General features: G+C 40.9%; 1 protein-coding gene across 2 annotated transcripts; it reads left to right on the plus strand.

The window, feature by feature from the left end:
• Positions 1-2,717: 2,717 nt before the first annotated feature.
• Positions 2,718-22,365, plus strand: atp2a3 (ATPase sarcoplasmic/endoplasmic reticulum Ca2+ transporting 3). 2 transcript variants are annotated; one of them, XM_085935478.1, is made up of 22 exons: positions 2,718-2,857; positions 2,920-3,154; positions 8,430-8,447; positions 8,662-8,744; positions 10,752-10,856; positions 10,959-11,097; positions 13,297-13,377; positions 13,519-13,604; positions 14,205-14,669; positions 15,996-16,084; positions 16,190-16,292; positions 17,212-17,343; positions 17,556-17,672; positions 17,772-17,990; positions 18,261-18,596; positions 18,694-18,914; positions 18,980-19,182; positions 19,308-19,393; positions 19,468-19,601; positions 19,887-20,004; positions 20,070-20,187; positions 20,406-22,365. In XM_085935478.1, exons 2-22 carry the CDS (start codon positions 3,037-3,039, stop codon positions 20,447-20,449), a joined length of 3,015 nt encoding a protein of 1,004 aa, XP_085791604.1. In that variant the 5' UTR covers positions 2,718-2,857; positions 2,920-3,036; the 3' UTR covers positions 20,450-22,365. The 2 variants fall into 2 exon arrangements, with proteins under 2 accessions (XP_085791604.1, XP_085791603.1); XM_085935477.1 differs by having other exon boundaries at positions 2,720-2,857; positions 2,923-3,154.
• Positions 22,366-23,886: the final 1,521 nt, after the last annotated feature.

Below are 23,886 nucleotides of genomic sequence, written 5' to 3' on the forward strand. Positions count from 1 at the left end.
TAATTGCTTGATTTCTTGTGATGTCAAGAAGTGACATTTTTGAAGCAACCAAGATTCCTTCCAAGTATTTTTTTTTGCAGCTCAACGACAGCCTAGTTTTTGCACACCACCTGCTCCCGTCCCCCGTCTCTCGGCTTGCAGCCATCAGCCGCCGCCAACGAGTCTATTTCCCAGGTCACTGATTAGTAATTGGAAGTGTCTGACCAAACGTGGCCAGGCCAGCCGCTACCTTTGTTGCGCTCTGCCTCCTGTGATGGGGACAAATGTGCACGTTGCTCATTTACATAAAAGGCCATTTAAATGAGCCAGGAGGTGATTATCAAGCTGGTGAAAATGATCACAAGTGACTTTTGATGAGTGAGCATGGACTGAGAGTTTTGGATTCGGGTTTTTTTTAATAATAGCTTTTCTCAGTCAGATAAAAGGCTGGAATGGAAGAAAAACACAAAAAGGTTCAATTTTGTTTCATGTGGTTCGACAAATAATTAAGGCACTTGTGGCCAAACAAGAGGATAGTAAATAACCGCTTTTAAATCTTCTCAATAAAACTTTTTTTTTGTTTGTTCTTCTCCATGTGTTGATTTAAATGAAAGGACATTTTTTTTTTTCCATCTGCCCCCCCCCAGGGTCACCCACTAACTTGCGTCATCACTACTCCATCTGGAAGTTTACTCCAGCAGCTGTAAGGTGGCTTCAAAGGCCAAAGTTCTGAGACATGTGTTGACAGCTTTTTCTGCAAGAGTTAATTGGTGAGGAAGATGCATCAAATGAGCCGTGTCTGACTAAGACAGAAGGGCTTGAAGAGGAGGAAGGAGGACTGCCTGGAGGTTGACGACTGCTATTAATAGCCTAGGTTGAGACAGACCAAGTGACAAGTTGCAAAAGAACTCGACATCCATCCTCTGGGTGGATGAACACAGCTTAACCTGGGAACAACTTGTTTCATTTTATTTTATTTCATTTTATTTTATTTTATTTTATTTTATTCCATTTTATTTTATTTTACCGTATTGTCCTTCTGCATCCTTCCATTTCTTTAACTCGGACAATAATGTCAGCTGGGTTTAGATTCCTTTCCCCAAATGAGATTTCAGTGGTGTGCATTGGATAGCACTGGCCGGCCTACCTTTGCTAAATGGTCATTTTGATTCCATTACAGAGAGACGGACAATGCGATTCTATATTCGGGATGACTCATCTCGGCCGAAAATGATGAAGCTGCAAGGAGTTTGCTTGGATGCAGTGATAGGGAAGTGCAAACTGACAAACCTGTTTGGAAAGGCTGTTTTTCCTGATTATATGGCATTTGCACTAAAGTAGGCTTTCTCAATGTGGCTCAACAAAAAAGGACAAAGGAACACTGTTGCTATTTGTAGAGTATTGTGATTAAGAGTCCAAATGCACGGCTCGCTTCTGTGTTTGGGATGCACCGCCATGTGCGAGGTGCGAGAAAACATGATGTGCCCCCCCTTCACCCTTTGGCAGCTATGGCTCATTTCCTTTATGCAAATGAATGCTGCATAAAAGGGAACGCAAATTCTGTTGGGGGTCTGGCCGAGCTGTGTGGAAAGTGGAAATGGTGCGGACTTGAGAGTCCCCCCCAAATGTGGGTGAGGGGGCTGTGTTTGGGTGGGGATTTCCTTTCGTACGTTTCCATTCCAGTGTACCACCAAAGTTCTTTCAGATCTTATGCCAATGTGAGGATGATGCAAATTGATTTCACCTAAAAGTACATTTTCCTCTGTTTTAAAAATAATACTGAAAACTCAATAAAGCATCGTAAATCTTGACACCAGTGGTGACATTTTCCAGGAAGTAAACTCACTCAGATAGTAAATGACTTATGAAGATTGTGGTCTGCACTGAGGTTACTATGTGCAACGGATGCCACAGGCTGCAATGTTATTTGGTATCAAGAAACACAGACTGCCATCTTTGTGTGTGTGTATATTTTCATATTTCTACCGAAGTTATTAGTTATAAGATTTGGGAAAATTAGCAATCAGTTTTATTCCAGCTGTTTTGTTTCATGACAACTAAAGCAAGTGCAGAATCTTTTCAAGTCAAAGTCTGCTTTATTGTCAACTTCTTCACATGTCAAGACACACAAAGAGATCAAAATATCACATATTATATATATATATATATATATATATATATATATATATATATATATATATATATATATATATATATATATATATATATCATATTATATTGGTCCACGGACAAAGAAAACATTCAAGTCAACAATACAAAAAGTAAAAACAAGAAGGCACATACAATGAATAAATAAGAGCAATAAATAAATAAATAAATAAATAAATAAAGAAAGAAAGAAAGAAAGAAAGAAAGAAAGAAAGAAAGAAATAAGAGGAGGAAAAAATGGAGCAAGTGTAAGTGCAAGTCTCCAGTTATTTTTTATATACTTCTTTACATTTTCAAAACAGAACCATTTTGAGATTTTGGAAAATGAGGAATCAGCTGTTCATTTTGTCTCATGACAACTAAGGCAAATGCAAAATCTTTTGCATGTATATGGAGGAATTTCCCATCACTGCATATGACGTGATCAAAACATTGCTCAACAAGGACTGCCTGCCTTGTTTTGCTCATGAGGAAGTCCCTGCAGCCGCCGTGCGTGCGTGCGTGCGTGCGTGCGTACAGGTACGCGCAGCCAATAGGAGCGCAGGAGGGAGTGGACAACAGATGAGAGAGAGGAGAACAGGCGGCGCACGTCAACCAGCCGGCGCAGCACACCTTCACTTGCAGATGAGGTCCACTTCAGGCGATCACTTGAAGCAAAGCAGCGTGCGTCACAACGTTCAGGGCCGGTGGATTGCCGCTTCTTCCTCAGGTGGGCAAAGTTGATCTCATCCAAGGAGACGCTTCCATTCCATTCTGCGGAAATCCTTTCAGCAGCAGCAGCAGCAGCAGCAGCACCTCGCTCGTCCTCCACCAAACGAGCGCCTGAGTAGATGTTCAACTCCATGCATTGTCATCTCCTCATCTAAGCGCCAAATTGTGTCCGCCGAGATGGAAAACGCGCACACTAAACCAGCGAATGAAGTTTTAGACTTTTTCGGCGTGAATGAAAACACTGGACTGACTCAGGAGCAAGTTAAAGTGCAATTGGAGAAATATGGACCGAACGGTAAGTTATTTGACTTCTTTATTTATATGCATCAATTATTCGCATTAACGCGGTGTTTTAATTGCGTAATTGCGCACAGGCGAGTTTTACCATATATTACCATGCATTAGGATTACAAATATACAAATGTGACCTATATGCTTCATTATTGCTCTTTCTATGTGAAACAAGAACTTGCATGCTCTATTATCGGAAGTGTCAAGGCTGTAATTCAAAGGATAAATGACAAGCCTTGAGAAATGCAGTCGTCCTAATAATTAACTCCTTTAATTAGTCTTCTGCTCTCTTGAAGTTCCCTTATGTCAGGGTTGTACACATCCCTGCTTGTCATTCATGGCAGCAGGAAGTACACGTTAATGAGAACTCCAAAGCTTGATCAACCTGTTTTTACTTTACACACTTGTTTCTCAAATAAAGGCTCATATTTTACTGCTCAAGTCACAAGATAAGATCAAATAACAAATGGTAGCAGGCTGCCAGCAGGAAAATACAAATGGGTAAAAAAAGAAGTGGAATCTCGATTTAATGAGCTCATTGGAGGAAGGAAGATCTTTTTTAAAAAGTATCAAAATTAATCGCAAATAAATGTACAAATTAATCGTATTTTTTAATCCAGTAATCGTTTTGAGACATTTTCTTAAACTTGTCCAAGGCTCTCAAAAATAATAATTCTCATTTCTTTTGTGTTTATTTCCAATAAGACATTTGCAAACATGTGCTTTTACTTTGAAAAACAATTACGATTCATCCTTGTGTGATATTGCTTAGCTGTTGCTAAATAATACCCAATAAACCAAAATAACCGTTTAATCGTATCCTTTTTTTTTTTTAACTACACATCAGAAACACCAAGGAAAACAAGTTCAGAATTATTTCCATTTTTCTTTTTGCCTACATATATTTGGCCGCTCTTTTATTGTCTTTTTCTTGTTTATTATCAACCCTATATGTAGCCATGGAGCTGGCTGTGTTGAATGTTCCCGGCCCCACCTTTCCCTCTTAGCCTGTCATTTGCATGTGCGACCAAGCTGCCGAGTACACGCGAGCGCCATATTGTACAAGTCAAACAGTTGGCCTCTTGTTTGCCGCGCAGCCGCTTTACACCCAGGCCCGCGGTGACTTCATGGAAAAAGCAACGTCTCGCCACAGATAACATCGCTTTTCGCTTTCAGCTGTGAACTTCCTGTGCGTGCCTGTGTGTGTGTGTGTGTTTAAAGTGTGTATAGATAATAGCTGGTGCAAGGGGATACCCGTTTCCCTTTTCGGACCTGACTTTATTATGCTAGAGCCCAAAGTCTTTGCATTTTGTTTTCTGCACAGCTTTTTCTCCTTCCGACTTTCTCGTCGACTGCAAGGTGTTTGTTTCCGTATCATTGTAACGGCTGCACCAGCATGCACAAACGATGAGGCGCTTACCAGAAAGTCATTAGCATGTTCAACGCGAGTGTTTGCCTCGGTGTGCACATAAGAGGGCAAACAAAAGGGAATCAAACACGAGCTGCACAAGTCAGGAGTCACTTCCATCGAGTGACTAAATTCGGTTTTGTTTATCTAATCCGTAACTTTATGTAACCCATCCAGAGTTGCTAATTGGCTGTTATATTTTTTTTGTGCTGTGTCTCACAATTTACTAAGAATTTGACTACAGCGAAAACCCAAAACTACCGGCGGCCAGTCTTCAGTTCAAAATTGTTGCTTCAAATCGATTGCTAGTATTTGTGTGTGCACGCCATGAAGCTGGTCAGACCAAACTAATTAGCAGAACTCACCAGAGGCGCTCATGTGGAGTTGGTGGTCGAAAGACAAAGATGCAATCATTGATGGGAACTTCAGTTTCCTTCCTGGAAGACTCCCCACTGGGATATATTATTATGTACTGCGTGACATCGGCTTGGCAACTTATTTTATTTTCTCCAAAGACGATCAGTCGTTCCTACTACTGAGAAATGGATTTTGACATGATCATAAAGCTACAAAGACAGAATATACTATATGCTAATTAAAGCTAATTAAAAGATATCACCAAGATATTTTGTAGCCTGTTTATTCCCATTTCACAGAATAGTGAAAGCTTTAATTAGCACGCGTCGCTAAAGAGTAAATAGGCCCAACTGATCGGGTCGACCTTGCTGGTTTAATGATGCCTGAAAGCGCGCTCGGATTTTAGTCATCATCCAAGCATTTATTTTGTCGTCCATATATGGTGGTTTCATTTTTTGACTTCATAGGCTCCTGCCGCACTTCATTCACTGCAGGAATCACAAGCGGGCCTTCAATAAGTCACTTAATCGCAAATATTCACACAGTGCCTGTGTGTGGGCGCTCAAAGAATGTTTTTGCTGTTACACGCTCAATGATTTCCCATCCAGCAAATTCACAGGACTCCTATTTTTAGGTAGGAGGCCCAAAAAAAAAGCTTTTTTTTTTTCAGTATTGCATACACAGTTTTTTGTGTGTGTCACTCATTGCGAGAGATGTTCCATTGTCTGCTCCTGTTCCTCCTCCACCACGCCAACACAATCCTGAGTGCTCTCCTCAATCAGGCATTTGTTTGCCTTTCACTTTAATTGTCTGACCATTTTTCAGTCGACATCTTGCATTGTGTCGTTGGATGTGGGCTGAAAATAAAAAGTCATTCAAGGCCACCGGTTTTGAGTCACTTCCTGGTTCCGCTGTGCCATCACGTTCCTTCATACGTGTTACTTGTGAATCTATTGGTCACGAATGATGAAGGATTAATAATCTACAATTTTATTCCACTAGAGCATTATGAATAAAATAGTTTTAATATTAGCCTTCATCTATTTTGGAGCCTGCTGCCATCATATAAAAAATAGATTTTTCATACACAACAGAATAGACAGCAGGAAAAAGTCGAATTTCCCACAGAAGATACGAACGTGTGTGTTTTTTGTCATCCATTTATTTGTGTGTATAATCCAGTTTGAGGTTCCTCATTGTGACAAGCAGATTTCCTCCTTTCATTGTGCTGCCTAGAAATGATAAGTGGCCGGGTGACACATGATCTGCTCAGCTCCACCTGAAGGAAGATATTTGCACAGAGGCTAGATGTAGTTGCATTTTTGCCGTTGCGCAATATCCGTGTTGGGAGAAAAACTGTCAACAATTCGATTTTTCTCAATGCATTAAAGCGCTTTTTTTTTTTTTTTAATTGGGGTCATTAAAAGAGGAAATATATGAAGGAAGCTATCATACATTAGTATGCAATAGCTATTAGGGGGTTACCGTCATGATATTTATAGAGCTCTTTTACATTCTCACAGCTGATTGGCTAAACTCTGCCAAGGTTTCCTGAAGATGAGCTGACTTAAAAGCTGTTTATTATTCAAGTGAGCAAATTATTTGTAGACTGAGATGAGAGTCAATAAAAGTACGTGTCAGGTTGCATCAACCATTGGAAGTATATTTTGTTTTGTTTTTTATATAGTGGCATAATAAAAATAAAAAAATCATGTTAGTTTATTTTTTTTTACACCGTCAATTGAATAAAGAGTTGGAAAACAAAGCCAATATTTTCAAATCGGAGTCTTCGATGAATCAATTTGACAATTTCCGATTAGCATCGTGTGTTTTGGCCATGCTGATATTTACAGTGGTAGTGGAAATTTCCACTCCTCTTTCACCTCTCTACTCGTGTACTGTTTATTTAGTTTGCCATCATCTGCAGATGTCAAACTGCCGAGAGAGTGAAACAATACAAAGTGGCGAAAGAACCATGTCGGGTTTCCCCCTTTTCCTTCCAACGCTGGAGCTCCCTGCTGTTGTTGGCAACTGTCTCCATGCAGGAAGTGTTTCCCCTTATGCTTGGCATTGAACGCTTTTTCTGCTACGTGTAAACAAGCCCCTTTTTTTTTTTTTCTCATTGTCTGGGCCCACTGTAGCAAGAGGAGGTGTTATGGGGACACGGCTCGAGGTGAAGTCAGTATTCAGGAATGTGAGCGGGCAAGCCCCGACTGACTGTGAGGGAATCCTCTGCAGCAGGGAAGTCGGGGAAACCCGTCCTGCACCTCCAGTCCTTGTCTCCCGCACTTGAGCCTCAGCCAGCATGTCTGCCATCAAAACATTATACAAGCAGGGAAGAATCGTAACGGGGCTTATGTCAGGTCAGTGAAGCGTGGAAAACAGCACTTCTCCATATTGCTGCTGCTGACATCAAACCTCAAGGCCTTTTACAAGACTGCAAGTTGGAAGCTAACCACTGTGACTCAGCACTATTATACCCAAATTATTTATATGATCCCGCTTTTGCACTGGTAGCAGATGTCCACACCTGAACTCATCTAGTCGGGAAAGACTCCAAGGTGGCTTTTTCTGACGTAGTCTCATCCGACATGATTTTACTTGTGGCTGAACACTTCATGGGGAAAGTGTTGATTTGATACTCGTGTGGGAGCAGTCACATTGGTGTGTTTGAATCAAACTCGAGTTGTTTTCCTCTCTCTCGGTTCATCCCGTGGTAAAGTCATCGAGATCAGGTGCAGACTGTGAAATCAATTGAATCGTTGAAGATGATAGCCAGCTCTTGCTCGCTTGTGACCGTGAAGATAGATGGGTGACAACATTTTCGAGTTGATGACGGGAATAGATACCCGATTGATTGATCAATTTTGGAGTAAATTTATGAATCAATAATTGCCCTTTAATATCATTGATATTGCAAAATAATAGTATCATAATAATGTCTGTCATCAGAAAAAGAAGCCAAAAATCACAGTTGGGAATTTTTCGATTTAAGTCTCTAACTATAAAATAAGTTTGGCCAATTATAGGGGCCCTTCAAGTTGTTTCTCTTTCCGTTCTGTGTCGAGTGCAAACTGAGCGACTGGGAGAATTTTGTTTTTGGAAGGCGGCGGAGGCTTAGCGTCATGGTTCTCCCGCTTTCCAACTCCATTCCCCACATGGTCACGTTTCATAATGGTGTAGCCACGTCTGCTCAAAACATGCTGGAGAAACATGGTGCTTATTTCCACTGGACCTTTTAGGGTCAGTGCAATCTACATGTGGCTTCTTTTTTTTTTTTCCTCCAACATTTGAACTTTTTCTCCATTCATCAGCAGTCAGGATGATTTTGTTTCTTTGTGTTGGATTTGACAGAGCAGGTTTTTAGGTGATGTCATTTCTTTTTTTTAAATGTAACGTGGCTGACTTAAGCCATTAAAGACAATATTAACTAGCCTTTGTTTTCTTTGTCCCCCTTCCACTCGGCCTCCACCTCTTCAATTCTTCTACAACCATCGTGACGTGACATCTACAGAGCTCCCTGCTGAAGAAGGTAAATATTGATTTTTCCAATGAGGCTTCTAACCTCCTCCCTTGCATGAGCAGTCTTTTTTTTTTTTTTTTTTTCTTTCTGGAGACCAAAGAATAAACTGAACTGCCAAGCCCATACAGATGGATAGATGGACACAAAATATTATTATTGTGATTATTTCTGCTGACTCAATGTTAGACATTCTTTCCTCTCTTGTGTGTTTAATTGTCTGCAGGAAAGTCCCTGTGGGAACTGGTGTTGGAACAGTTTGAAAACCTTCTAGTCAGGATCCTTCTTCTCGCCGCCTGCGTCTCCTTTGTAAGTAGCGCCCCTGCCTCGTGAGCGGCGCTTACCCACTCCAATTGGATTTTGGATTGAAAATTGATACACAAGGTTTTTTTTTTCCATCCAGTGTTGATAGAGTTTTAGTGAGGGGAACAGGGAGAGCCCACTTGGATCCATCTGCAGCGGCTTAAATTGTGACGCTAGCTGGAATCCTGAATACATCTATTACAGAAAGTCTTTGGTGTTTTGGAACGAAATTGCTCTTGCTATTTCTGAAATGACTTGGCTATTAAAGCGTATATGACGCAATTTGCCCTCTCCGAGTGCAGCCGTGGGTTTTGCCTCAAGTATGAAATTTACTCTGTAAATGTGGCGAGTTAAGACGAGCTGTAACGTCTTCCGCACCCAGACTGCTTTGAGATGTTGGCTTCCACTATTTGCACATGTCGGAGCTGAAGGCAATGTTAAACCTGACTTTCTACTTTAGCATTCTTAATAGACAAATTGTGTAATTGATTTTATAACATTTTAATGTCTGTTTACGTTGTATTTTGAGCAGATTGATGAATTTGTTTGTTTTATTTTTGTTTTCTAATATTTGATCAAAACACTTCAACAGGTATTAATTTTACTTGACAAAAGTAAATCACTTGCAACACACCAAAAATATTTATATGAGAGAACGCTCAATTTATTGCTTAATATTTGGACTCCTAGTTAAATGGAACGGAAAAAAATATATAAAAAATCTATTTTTGAACAATGTTGAAGGGCAAATGAAAGTTTGAGTCAATCGGCTGTTTAAAGCGCTGCAGTAATTATAGTCTAATGAGGCCGAAAATGCCAAGGTCTTTTTTTTTTTGCAAGGAAGTTTCAGAGTTGTAAAATGAATGGCTGAACGATTCCACTAAGATTTGGTGTCCGCTTGTAATTGTTTATCAATGAGGCATTCAGAGGACTTTTAAAGCAACTTGATTGCACCAGGGACCTCGAACGTAATGAGCTGCTCTCCATTTTGTCACGCGTCATGAGTTAATTCTCATAACTTGGAGCAAGCAAGCTTTTAAAAATAGTATCATGTTACACGAGTGGAGAGGAAGCCAACCTTTTTTGGATATGTCCACCAATCAATCATAGCGAATGGATTAAGTTCTCTGAACATCTTGAAGGCCATATATAGTCACACGCTTTGTGCATTATTGAACCTGGATCTTATTACATGCCGTTTTCCTTTGCTTCAATGGCAGTACATTCCATTTAAACTTGTCAACTAAAAAAAAAAAAAAGAAATTAGAATAGTAACGAGGAAACAAGTCAAGCTGTCGTCTCTGTTCTACTTTCCAGATGAATACACAAGACACTATACTACTTTTACTTTTTGCATTATTGAATTTGTTTTGGCATGTGGACACAGTTGAAACAAATAATGGATTTTAGAAATAGGCAGAGTTGTCATGTTCTCACCATGTTGCAATTTGAAATGTTTGCAGACTTTAACTCTATTTACTGTTTGAAAACAAGCCTGTGGCCTTTTTTTTTTTTTTCCTTTCCATTCAAATGGGTTAGTGGAACTCTTCTGAATTCACCCACTACATTGACCGCTCTGGGCTAAATATATCACGTAACAGTGATGAACCAGTTATGATGTTAGCAGCGTCCTTATTTTCCAAGGGACATGTGGAAAAATGGATGAACGGCTATGGGAAATATGAATTTGAAATTAGGATTGGATGATGAAATAATGACAGCATGTTGTTTTGAGTGTTTCCAAGGGAGAAAGATCCACATTTTTTTCAAATGCTTGTTGTCCCATTTGATGCACCATGACAGCCAAATCAATTTCATCAAAGACATTTATATAATATGATTCGAATTAAACGTGGCTGGGAAGTGGCAAGGTTAGATTTTATTATCACGTCTCATTGAAGGCACAGCTGTGCTACACAAATGACGTTTTTAATTCCGTCCTCCGTGAAGACATTTTTCCTCGACGCTATTGAAGTATCATTTGTGTAATGAGGAAGTTGTGTGTTTGTCTAGGTCTTGGCTTTGTTTGAAGAGGGAGAGGAGTCGGCCACCGCCTTTGTCGAGCCTGTTGTCATCCTCCTCATCCTCATCGCTAACGCCGTTATTGGTGTCTGGCAGGTGAGATCCCTTTCTCACAATGAAGAAATTCAAAATCATATCTCTGTATTCGTTCATCAGTTATGAAAGTGCATGACCCGACTCATCTCTTTCTCTCAACAGGAACGAAATGCCGAGAATGCCATCGAGGCTCTGAAGGAGTACGAACCCGAGATGGGCAAGGTGTACCGCATGAACCGGAAGGCGGTGCAGAGAATCAAAGCCAGGGACATTGTTCCGGGTGACATCGTAGAGGTGGCGGGTGAGCTCATTTATTCTTTTCTGAGATTCAGCTTTTGCACAGAAACATGTACATGTAGCATTCACCAGCCTGGAAATATCGTAGGAATATCACACAACACCGTTACATAACAGTCTTTCCCCCGTATTTGCAGGTGCCAGTATTATGGTTTGAGTGTATGTGTGTGTGTGTGTGTGTGTGTGTGTGTGTGTGTGTGTGTGTGTGTGTGTGTGTGTGTGTGTTATTCTGTGTAAGTGGTTGTGGTCTTCACTTGTGTTGAAGGTCCAGTTTAACTTTCCACTTCCCTTTGCTTTCCATACTCTCAGTCTCACCACCTGGATGTTTGTCAGGTCTTTACTCATACTACACACTCATCCATCCCCCGTTATAAAGTCACCCATGTGTGGGCAGCCCTTTCTAAAAATAGTATTGTTGTCATTCTGGTGTCCATACTGGACTTAATATGCATGACCTTCTACTATTAAGTCCATAACAGGCTGTCCCGGGTCAAGTTGTCTATAAAAACGGATTTTGGATGAATCAATGTATTTTAAATAAAGCATAAGGATGATCAAGGAACAGAGGTCATGCGGGGGTCAGAGGGTGCCTTGAGATAGGCAGAAAATAAACTACCTGCTGTTCAGCAAATATAAATAAAATGATTCTTCAATGTCATTAAGGCCGTTATTCTGTTTTGGAAAAACAATCTGTAGTTTATTATTAAATTTCAATGAGGATATTCCTGACCCAGAATAATACTCGGCATAAAAAACACAATATGATATAGGTGTAAAACTGCTCCACTTGATTAGTTCGTCATAATTCGTACATCCTTCTAGTTTACCTGGAAATAATAAAAAAAAAAAAAAAAAGATGAACCCACGCATCGCTTCTTTTTGAGTGTTTATGATTAAGTAAGCGATAATACTTTGGAATTTGGGCTTGTTGCAGCCGGTGCCTTTCTTCACACGTGTGTTGTCAACAAGACTCGTAGACAAGCTCACGCAGGTCGTAAAGCATCAAAAGTAGTCTGTTGAATTCCCACCTTCCTACCTTCATCGTCATGACAACAAGTCATACTCTCTTTTTTGCTCATCATTTCTATGTGTGCTGTTTTGGATTACAGTCTTGTCCTACATTGGTGGTTTCGCACTTTATTTTGGCGAAGCCCTCCAACATAAACAGTCCTGGGCAGCAAAAAAAACCCAAAACGGTATCCGCCTTTAACATGATTGAACTCCCTGGCCAGGCTTTTCCTCTACCTCAGATTACCCGAAGATGGTTCCACTGGAACTTGATGTGAGGAGGGTAAAATAAACTGTATGGAGGTCTTGGAGAAAACCCACAAAAGAGGAGAGAAAATATAATGGCTATATTTACATAAGGTTCCACCCCTGCAGTGTACTTGCCCTCTTGTAGGTTCCACGCCGTTATGACACATTTGCGTTTTGCGCCTCCACTGGAACTTTCCTTGAGTTTTTTTTTTTTTAATGGAGTGAACTGTATGAAGGCTCACAGAAGACCCCAAGAGATGGAAACCAAGTGGCATTTATGCTGCCAATTTATTATGCAAGGATGAGATTCTGACTGTCCTGGTTGTGTCAAAAAAGCAGACTAGGCCAATTTGTACTTTGTTTTGAAAAGACACTCTCAATTTTGTCGCTACACTGAATACAAAAATACAAAAAAAATTACAAAAAATAAAAAAATCTGCCTTTACAAGGATAATCATTTTTATTGTTTTATTGAATGACTGAATAGTCCATATCGGTCACGTAAATGATCATGTAAAAGAATAATACATACTGTGAGATCCGCTGTTGTTTTTGTAAATCATATCTTTTATTCAGTATAGTCCGATGGAGCGGAGGGAATCTGAAGGTAGGCGTTCTCCGGCCTGGGCCAACTTGAAGCCTGCAGCCATCTCCCACACACACACACACACACACACACACACACACACACACACACACACAACCCACATTGCACCCGACACCCTGTCTGCATCTCCCGTAGGTGCTACATAGAGAGGCGGAAAGAGTCGTTCGCCTTCTTTGTTTACCCCACCGAGACGCATTTTCAAATGGCTCAATCAAGTCAATGTTGTGATAAGTGCACTGGAGATGCTTTGTAAAAAAAAAAATTGTCCGTCATTAACAAGAGTCTGAGTGTTTGGAAGTATCATCGTCTTTTTTTTTGTGTGCATTTTTATCATTTCAGTTGGTGACAAAGTTCCAGCCGATATCAGATTGACCTCCATTACGTCCACCACGTTGAGAGTGGATCAATCCATCCTCACAGGTACGCTCGACAATCCCTCAATCCAATTATTTCTGCTATTGTTTTAATTTCATTTGGTTATTTAAACTCCTTCTAGGATATTCCATTTAAATTGAAACATTTATGTATTCTTGTGCATTTTTTTTTTTCCCCTTCCTTCAGGGGAGTCTGTGTCCATCATCAAACATACTGACCCGGTTCCTGACCCGAGAGCTGTCAATCAAGACAAGAAGAACATGTTGTTTTCTGTGAGTACAACCTTTGAATTATTCACATTCAAAATGATACTCTGAGCCTATTTTTAAATCAGTTTCATAGTGGAATGAATTGAAATGATTAGAAATTGAAACGACTGATCTGAATTTGTCAACAATGAGCTGCTCTGTCATTCTCAGCCAATCGAAATGGCTACTTGTGATAAGTCAAGTCAAGTCACTTGTGATAAGCTAATTGCATTTCAAGTAGGATAAAGACGGCAGGTAAAAATCTACTCGGAACGGGAAAAAAGTGCCATTTCCAACATGTCTGTGGTGAATCTGACGCTTGTATGTGTAGCTCAGCGAATGGTTTTCCGCTAGCAAGTTATTGGACTTAATTTCAAAACGCTTATTAAAGCCATACTGCCTGCTTGCATGGAAGTAACGTGAATAAGCCAATATTCCATCCAAATAATGCCAAATACCACAAAATAAGCATGTTTGTCTTGCATAAAAAAAAAACAAAAAAAAAACAGGCGTGTGATTATGAGTCACGATTCAATGTAAATTTTCTGACTGACAGATTTATTAAAACAAGGGGAAAAAAATAAATAAAGAACCTTCCACCCACATTGATCATATTTTCCATAGGGCACCAACATCGCTGCCGGTCGGGCCATAGGTGTCGTCGTGGCGACCGGCGTTGCCACGGAAATCGGCAAAATCCGCAATCAGATGGCGTCGACCGAACAGGACAAGACGCCGCTGCAGCAGAAGTTGGATGAGTTTGGCGAGCAACTCTCCAAGGTCATCTCCCTCATCTGCGTGGCTGTGTGGGTGATCAATATCGGACACTTCGGGGACCCGGTCCACGGCGGTTCCTGGATGCGGGGAGCTATCTATTACTTTAAGATAGCCGTGGCCTTGGCCGTGGCCGCCATCCCCGAAGGCCTGCCTGCCGTCATCACCACCTGCCTGGCCCTCGGGACCCGCCGCATGGCCAAGAAGAACGCCATTGTGAGGAGTCTGCCTTCGGTGGAGACCCTGGGCTGCACCTCCGTTATCTGCTCGGACAAGACGGGGACCCTCACCACCAACCAAATGTCTGTCTGTAGAGTAAGTGCCAAAATCAATCTGCTTTTGATGGCTTTGGGATTTGACACCAGGAGTCATTTTCACAAAATCCTTCAAACCAGTGGCCAGAATTCCTTCATCTTGTTTTATCTTCATTTATCTCAATGAGAATGAAAAATGCTTTGTAAGCATTTACATTCGTTTTGACATGAAATGTTTCAAAAAGGTGATTATCAGTTTTGGCTTGAGTTATTCACAAATGATAACCCACTAAATATTTTTCATGTTGCATATGCTCCTCACTAAGCTGACGCAGTGTGTGTGTGTGTGTGTGTGTGTTTAATTTGTAGCTGCAGGGAGTTCCCTCAAACTTGGCGGATGTGTAGGAGTGACCTCACCGCAAACCTTTAAACCCTCCCAGGCACAGGAAAACTTAGCCCAGCTGACGTTGGCAAATATTGACCTGCATCCACCTAAAGGCCCTTCTTACTCCTTAATAGGGAGCACAATAGTTCACATTTTAAGATTTGGACAGCAACTGTGGTTTGAATAGTTTCAAACACATGCACACAAATGGTGTTTACTCCCGCACTGAGTAGATGAATCCAATCTTGCCACCGCCATTGAGTCACATGGATCACAATGTGCCGTCTTGTTACCGTGGAGACCGCAGTAGATCAGATCGTGAGGGGAAAAAAAGAGGGTGAAGGAACAATCTTATTCTATTTCTCATTGGCTGCTTTGTCTGGACTCTTTGGTTTGTCAGAGAGTTATGGAACTGGGCCTTATGAACTTTTGGAAGATTGAGAAACATCCAAAGCATGTCTGCAGCTTTTAGTTGGCCAAGGTGCAACAAAGTAGTTGCTTAGAACATTTGCGTCTCGACACTGGGTCAGTTCGACCCAGCTTCTCCGACCAATTGAAATATTGCGGTAACATTTCAAACAAGTTGTAAAACTCGGAGACATTCAACCTTGTGAGTTTTCCCTCTTTGGCTACAAATGATTATCTTAGTGTGTTTTTAATTCTCCAGTAAAATGCAATCTAACAGCCAGAAAATAAAATATAATATACAATATTTAATATAGATCATTATATAACTTTTTTATATTTGGAATAATTATTTAAATGATTATTCTAATTAATTTTTTATTATTATTCAAAAATGATCCCTCTTGTGTACTTCCTCATGCTAATCAATGTTCCACTGACACAAAGGTTTGCTATAAAGTCACTTTAGTGTCCATCTACCATGCAAAGGTATTTAAATATTTATGTTAACTAATCTCGGCTAATAATAGAAGCAGCACGTTGCAAAAACTCAGTGCACAGCTAATTACTTTTGCCCCCCCCCCCTCTTCTCTCCAGATGTTTGTGGTGGACAAATTGCAGAATTCAAGCTGCACCTTGCACGAGTTCTCCATAACAGGATCCACATATGCACCTGAAGGTCAAATGTGAGTTTCATCTCATGAATGTCAACTTTATTTATATGTGCTCATGAATATTGCCTCGTGTTTTCCAATTGTGCGGCAACGATGGTTTGTTTTCCCTCCCTCCAGACTGAAAGGAGAGCGGGCAGTCCAGTGTGGAGACTATGATGGACTCTTGGAGTTGGCCACCGTGTGTTCCATGTGCAATGACTCCTCATTGGACTACAATGAGGTCATTAAAGACTTATTCTAAATATATTTCTGTTGCCATACAACTAGTCAAAGCAACACACACACATGCACAATAATGTGTAGTTTTGTCTCCTTTTTTGTTGAAGAGCTAATTTTATCTTGCTCAAAGATACTTGTAATTGCTTTTCTCACTTTTTTTGTCATCACCACGGTATCTTGGTAACTACAGTGAAGAGAGACGCAGGGGATAACACAACTTCAATTGCATGTATCATCTGCACCCTGGATGTTCTTTTGCCATCAAAGCTTTCATATTTTTTGGGGGGCTGAGCCGAAAAGAGGAGCAGCTGAGCACCGCGGGGGGATGAGGAGTTTTATTGCTTTGTGCTGTCACACAAATAAATGATTGGCCAACAGCGCGTCCTCTCCCCGACTTGTTTTTTTAGCACCTTTTAAAGACTCGTATGACTCAGCGGCGATGTGGCTATCCAGCAGATCTGAATATTGTCCTTGACGGAATGTTTTGACAACAAAGCAAATGAGTATCCCATGTAATTTAGAGGGATGCCTGAAGGAAGGTCACTGTGACCCAAAGAAATGTTTTTGTTTTTTTTAGCAACTCCGTGCAGTGCTGTAGAATTTCAATGAATGTGTTCATACAGTGCAAATACCATTCAAGTAGGCTGTGCTCACACCCACAACGACGCAAAGTGCCTTTTGCAAACTGCACCATGCTATTTGCATTTGTGAGAATACCAAAACAAAGTCTAGCCCCGCCCACCCCTCCGCAGATTTCCACGACATCTTGTGCCAGACAGAAAAAAAGAGCCCACTGAGTTTAGTCTAATACTTCTCATCCCTTTTACGGAGGCTTCTATAATTTACAAAACAAATATGCAAGGTGATTTGTGTTTCATATTTTTCCCTTACTGACTATTCTGCTTCTCCTCTCCATGCAGGCCAAAGGAGTGTACGAGAAAGTGGGAGAAGCCACAGAGACAGCTCTTACCACCTTGGTGGAGAAAATGAACGTCTTCAAAACGGACCTATCCGGACTCAGCAAGGTGGAGCGTGCTGGGGCCTGCAACTCGGTGAGCTTGGTGACAATAATCATGATTCTGGAGTAGATTTTGACCAAGAAGGACATCTAGTGGTAGAAGCAGCTCTGATGGAAACTACAAGCTATTTTTTTATTTTTTTTAATTGCTACATTTCTCTCCATATCTGAGGCTAATATGCATTTGCCTCCTCTCCAATATCCTTGATAGTCTTATTTTTTTTTGTTCCATGGTTGCTCCTTCAGGTGATCAGGCAATTGATGAAGAAGGACTTCACATTGGAGTTCTCTCGTGACCGAAAGTCCATGTCAGTCTACTGCACGCCAGTCAAGCCGGGCTCTCAGAGCAAGATGTTCGTCAAGGCACGGAACAATCATACGATTCCAGAATTTTCTTTTCCTTTCTGTCATTTTCTAATGTCTCCTTTTGCCCGTATAGTCAATTGTAGTCTTTTTCAACAGGGCGCCCCGGAAAGCGTTATTGATCGATGTCAGTACATGCGGCTGGGAACTGGCAAGGTGGCGCTGACACCGGACTTGCGCGACCAGCTCATGTCCAAGGTCCGTGACTGGGGAACGGGGAGGGACACCCTACGCTGTCTGGCTCTGGCCACCCGTGACGTTCCACCACGCAAGGAGGACATGGACTTGGAGAATTCCAGCAAGTTTGTGGACTATGAGGTAAGAAACCAGACAAAAACATCAGTTGCTTTTCCTCAAGTCAAAGGCAATCGATCCATTCTTGAATATAGTAAATAACATTTTCAAATAAATTGATAATAAGAATAAAAATAAATAAAATAAATCATCAAATAAATCAAATAAAATTAAATAAAGTTAAATACAATTAAATAAATAATTTTAAAATATTCAATCTGCCCCCTAGTGCAGTCATCACATCTTCAAACTACTCCTGTATTATTATTTTTGTTTTTTGCTGTTTCCATTTAGTTGAGCCTCACGTTCATCGGCTGTGTGGGCATGCTGGACCCCCCGAGGAACGAAGTCATAGGCTCCATCAAACTCTGCAACGAGGCAGGTATTCGTGTGATCATGATCACGGGGGACAACAAAGGCACAGCCGTGGCCATCTGCAGGCGCATCGGCATCTTCGGCGAGAACGAAGAGGTGACTGGAAAGGCCTACACCGGCCGCGAGTTTGATGATCTATCGCCGGAAGCCCAGAAAGAGGCTGTGAAACGGGCACGATGTTTCGCACGCGTGGAACCGGCTCACAAGTCTAAGATTGTCGCATACCTGCAGTCCTTTGAGGAGATCACTGCCATGGTGAGGACCGTGAAGAAGAATTTATTCTTCAGACCGCACAATATCCAGCGGTATGATGTAGCACAACTTCAATGAGCAACAATATTTGTCATCCCAGACTGGAGATGGTGTGAATGATGCTCCCGCCCTGAAGAAAGCAGAGATTGGCATCGCAATGGGCTCGGGTACAGCCGTGGCCAAATCGGCCTCGGAGATGGTACTTTCTGACGATAACTTCTCCACCATCGTGTCTGCCGTGGAGGAGGGCAGAGCCATCTACAACAACATGAAGCAGTTCATCCGATACCTTATCTCCTCCAACGTGGGCGAAGTCGTATGGTGAGGGAGACGCTCCGAGAAACCCTCGGTCAGCTTCATTCTTTTGATGTTTATCTGTTCTTCAGCATCTTCCTGACAGCCATTCTGGGTCTCCCTGAGGCTCTGATACCAGTCCAGTTGTTGTGGGTCAATCTGGTGACTGATGGTCTGCCTGCCACCGCTTTGGGCTTCAACCCTCCCGACCTGGACATTATGAACAAACCTCCTCGTAATGCCAAAGAACCTCTCATCTCAAGATGGCTTTTCTTTCGCTACTTGGCCATTGGAGGTACTTTCTGATTTGCTTGCATTCAAATAGACATGTTTTATTTTTTCACAATTTAAGAAGTCAACCAAAATTTTGAAAAATCTACTGGTGACAAGTGTTGTGAATTCATATTTTGTATTTCTCAGGCTACGTGGGTTTCGGAACTGTGAGCGCCGCCACGTGGTGGTACCTATTTGATGAAGAAGGGCCACAAGTGACTTTTTATCAGCTGGTGAGTTGCAAACTTTTTTTTTTTTCTCTTCCCAATGTCTCAATGCAACTTCTCGAGCTTATCTGTTCCCACAGCGACACTTCATGCAGTGCACCGAGGACAACCCCGTGTTTCACGGTATAGATTGTGAAGTCTTTGAATCCCGCTACCCCACCACCATGGCGCTATCCGTGTTGGTTACCATCGAGATGTTCAACGCGCTCAACAGGTCAGTCATGATCTCCTTTAAATGTCACATTTGAATGTCACGTGGTTGTAATTGAAGATATGTAGTCTTCCGCCTTTTGAGAAAGCATTCCGCATCCGCCCGCCGCATGATTTTCATACCAGAACAACACACCCAGAAAATGACTTGGTTAGGGAAGTCAAATGGGGAAGTTCATAAAAAGCGAGTGTGAAGGCTCTTTTGTTTTTGGCAGTCTCCATTGAAAATATACCACACATCATAAGATACAAATTGATGTCTAATGTAACATTCTCTCCCAACCGGCAGTTTGTCTGAGAACCAGTCCCTCCTCAGAATGCCTCCCTGGGTCAATATTTGGTTACTGGGAGCCATTGTCCTTTCTCTCTCCCTCCACTTCTTAATCCTTTATGTCGAGCCAATGCCAGTAAGTACATGATCATTATAAAAATGAGAATTATTTCTAATTCTTCTGTTGCTTTTATCATTCAGCTGATCTTCCAGGTGACCCCTCTCCATTGGTCTCAGTGGATGGTGGTCCTGAAAATTTCAATCCCTGTCATCCTCCTGGATGAGGCACTAAAATTTATATCCAGACATTATCTTGAAGGTAAATCCAAAGTTTTCTCATTGAATGTGTTTGATGGTTTGGTGAGTCAAGTTTTATGAGGACGTTCAAATTGACTTTTCTGTGTTTTTCCTCTTCCGTATTTCTAATGCAGCCTAAATTCTTATCTTCCCTTTTATGCTAAGGTACTTCTTCACTCTTTAATAGAACGACAGTAGTCTACTATCTGACTTGAAATATTCTTTTCCTCGCTCCGGCAGGTGATGAAGAGACCAAGTACCGGAGGAGATGGCAGCAGGATTAAGTCGTCTCCCTCAAACACGCTTCGACACAGGCCTCTCTTCTTCTATTTTTCATCATCCCCCCCACTCCTGCGTGTCGGTTGAACCATCACGACATATTTAAGAGGCATGCGTGCCTGACAACCGACGTGCGAGAAAAAGAAGGCAGCTGCGAGCTTTTGACTTAAATGTGAGTGAATGCACAAAAATGGTTTGAAATGTCTGCAATTTTTTTTTTTTTTAGTTCAGTACAGTGCAAACTTAGCGGTGCCTTCGCTGGACAAGGCAGGGTGGGTTGGATGTTAGAGAAGATAAGCCTAAATGAGCACAGGGATGGATGGGCCATTGCTGATTGGTGGGAAAAATATGGCTCGTGGGCAGAACCGTGCGTGTTTGTGTCTGCTTGTGTGTCCACAATAATGTGGTGGTACTGCCCAAGCTTCTGCAAATCTCTTTTCTATCTAGCACTAGTGTAATGTCATGATCATCACAGTAAAGCTTCCTTGTCATTCTTCATCAAAGTTTTGCAGAGCTCAACTATCTTGTCTTTAGCACTGAGATGATCCAGCTGATGGTGTGAATAGCTTTAAGCCGCTTCACTGCTTTATTGGCGGGCCCATCTTAAAAATAGCACACCGTAGTTTCATGTTAACATTTCATCCGAAAACAGGCTCTTTTTTTTGCGAGTGGTGTATATAAATGTTTTATTTTATTTATACTGCAAGCTGGTAGATGTTTCAGAGTCTAACAATATAAATTAAAGAATGGAAAGTGGACTGCTTGATTATGTGGGGAAATAATGATTGAATCACGCCATGCCTTATAGAGCCCAGCCCCAGCGCACCTCCACTTTGAGCAAGTGGTCAAAATGAATGTCTTGCCAGCACTTTTTTTTTTTTTTTTTTAGTGTGCACTCCCAAAAAGGGAAGTGTTGATCTAAGAAGCTTTTTGTGCACACTGCTCTTTCGCTTGTTCTCGGTCTTTTAGCAATTGATCTAATTAAATAATGTGTTTGACTGAACGAGCATGCGGGGTTAACATTGTGTCTTTTAGGGTCCAGTTGACTGCTTGTCCTTTATTATTATTTTTTTTTTCATCTTTGGCCCATTTGCTGAATAGTACCTGGAAAAAAAAAAAAACGTCAAGGACAGGGAAAGTGTTCCCAATGAATTTTTACATCTGTTTAAAAAAAAGAAAATAGCGTCGAGTTTTCAACAAAAAAAAAAGTGAAAGGCTCAATAGAGGTCTTTCCATGCTCCTCAACTACTGACTCCTCATTTCTGTACAGAAGATGAATATATGATTGCATGGAATCATGTTACTGTAATAATAACAATCCATATAGTATGCTATACAGCATCTAGATTTTTGGGGGGATATTAATGACACTTTTTTTTTTTCCCTCTTCTTTCGGCACTTCTTACTTTTTTGTAGACTAGAGTTTTCTTTTGTCATTTCCGTTTGGTTTTTACATTTACTTGCGGGGGTTGATGTGTGACTGTAGGGGAAGAATACGGGATGGATAGCGTTTGAGAATCATGACCTAACTTGATGATGACGCTGTTCATTTCAGTTTGCTAGTGTGAGGTCAGTCAAAAATTTCTGTGAGCTGAACTGTGGTTTACGCTGAGCGAGAAATAGCAGTGGATCTTGGCTCGTGATGTGAAGGGCATATTAGGATAAACTCGGGCTCTAGAGACTCGAGTGGCCTCAGAATTTACACTCACCCAGCATCTTGGAGAAGCTTGTTTTCTAACAGCAGGGGGCGATCACGTTGATATCGGAAGCATCGAAAAATCGATATTTTTAAAAGAAAAGTCTCTAGAGCTCGATTTTCACCTGAAAAATGGAAAATTGTCTGTATTGCCTTGTTAATATTGAATGTAGACACATAATTTTATAAATAACAAAGATGTGGAAATAAACATTATTTATCTTATTTATTCTGAGCTTCTGTTTTTGTTTTTACTTTTACAGGTTACGTGTTCAAGAAAATTATTGTTAAAGCTCATCCAATAAAATGTGTGCATTTTTCAACTTGGAAATAAGTCTTTGGGATTGAATGAGTTTTCAAATATTAAGTCTTTGTTGAATAGAAATTATATTTCTGATTTGATCACGCTTGATTAGGTTCTCGCACTTCATTTACATGTTCCATCTAGATATGCACACCATCCATAAGACCAGCAAGGGGCAATGTTACACCACCTGCAAGGTGTATTTCCTGACGCCTTCAAGTTGCACCAAGAATCAATTTGGCAGCGTCATAAGAAATTTATTGTGGGGAAAAAAAAAAGAGCTTCTCTATTCTAGTCGTGCTCAGAATAGGGAAGTGATGCTTATGTGTGAGGCAAACATCTTCTTGAGGGGGGCTTGCTGGTGCACAAGTGGAAAGAGTAGGAGCTCCAAAAAAGCTAGTTTGAAATGAATACCCTGAGTGATGAATTTGAGTTCCCCCAAGTCACACACATTCAAGATTGCCAGAGATTGATGATGGATCTTGCCACGCCAATAAACAAACGGAAAGGTCACACGCACGATAAGGCAATGAAATGAATCTCCTGCTTTGCCAGTGTTTCATGATAGGCCATTAAACAGTGCAATACTGCGGCAATGACGCTGCAAAAACACACATTGTACAAAAAGAAGTGTGTGTGCAGTTACAAGTTAAATATGCATTTAACTTTAGCTCTCTTTTTTTTTTTTTGGGGAGAGTTACAACATCAAATAAATTGAGCTGGTTTTAGAAATGAAATAGAATGTTAGTTTACTTTTTGCATAAATGCTGTGAACGATGAACGACGTGGAACTTAAGCAGGAGGCCCATCTGGCTTTATTTAAGCAAGCGTCCAACATTTCTACATATAAGGCTGTGTTGGGACTGAGCCGCTCAACATAACTCAACAAGTGGGCGCTGTTTGCTGACATCACTGCAGTCCAAGCTAGAGGAGAACTTTTTCTTTTTGATTCATACTAAAAGTGAAGCACACTGCTTAACTGCCGCCCTTATGAACTTTTTCTGACCTCAAGAAGTTGTGAAACATGATGACAATTCTACCAACTCACGACTGCAGACGCCAAAAACTGTGCTAGCTTTTATGTAGTGTGACATCATAAAAAGTCTAAGAATCAATTCAGCATTGTTGGGGCACCCCACTGTACCATTATGCATTTTGAATATTTAATTCGGTTATTCTTCCACATACCACTAGAGAGAGCCAGCGTAGCACACTTTGAGAATCATAGTGGATAAAAAAAAAAAAAAAAACCTGGCTTCTATTATTTGCATCCCCACCAATGTTTTTATAGATGTAATATTCTCAGAAAACAACAATAATCCATATTTTTTTACCATATAGATAAGTTTGTTTGCAGTAGTTAGCATTGCAACTAAAAATACCAACATTTGCATTGATTTGCAACACTTGCAACCATATTGTAATTAGAAAAAAACTAATGA

The sequence above is a fragment of the Syngnathus leptorhynchus genome, chromosome 17 (assembly GCF_054491065.1).
Source record: "Syngnathus leptorhynchus isolate UIUO chromosome 17, UIUO_Slep, whole genome shotgun sequence".
In the NCBI taxonomy this organism is placed as follows: Eukaryota; Metazoa; Chordata; class Actinopteri; order Syngnathiformes; family Syngnathidae; genus Syngnathus; species Syngnathus leptorhynchus.

Coding starts and splice junctions, on each gene's coding strand:
- atp2a3 (XM_085935478.1), top strand. CDS start 3,037: ATGGAAAACGCGCACACTAAACCAGCGAATGAAGTTTTAGACTTTTTC. Junction 10,857..10,958: donor CCGTTATTGGTGTCTGGCAG/GTGAGATCCCTT, acceptor TTCTCTCAACAG/GAACGAAATGCCGAGAATGC. Junction 14,670..15,995: donor ACCAAATGTCTGTCTGTAGA/GTAAGTGCCAAA, acceptor TCTTCTCTCCAG/ATGTTTGTGGTGGACAAATT.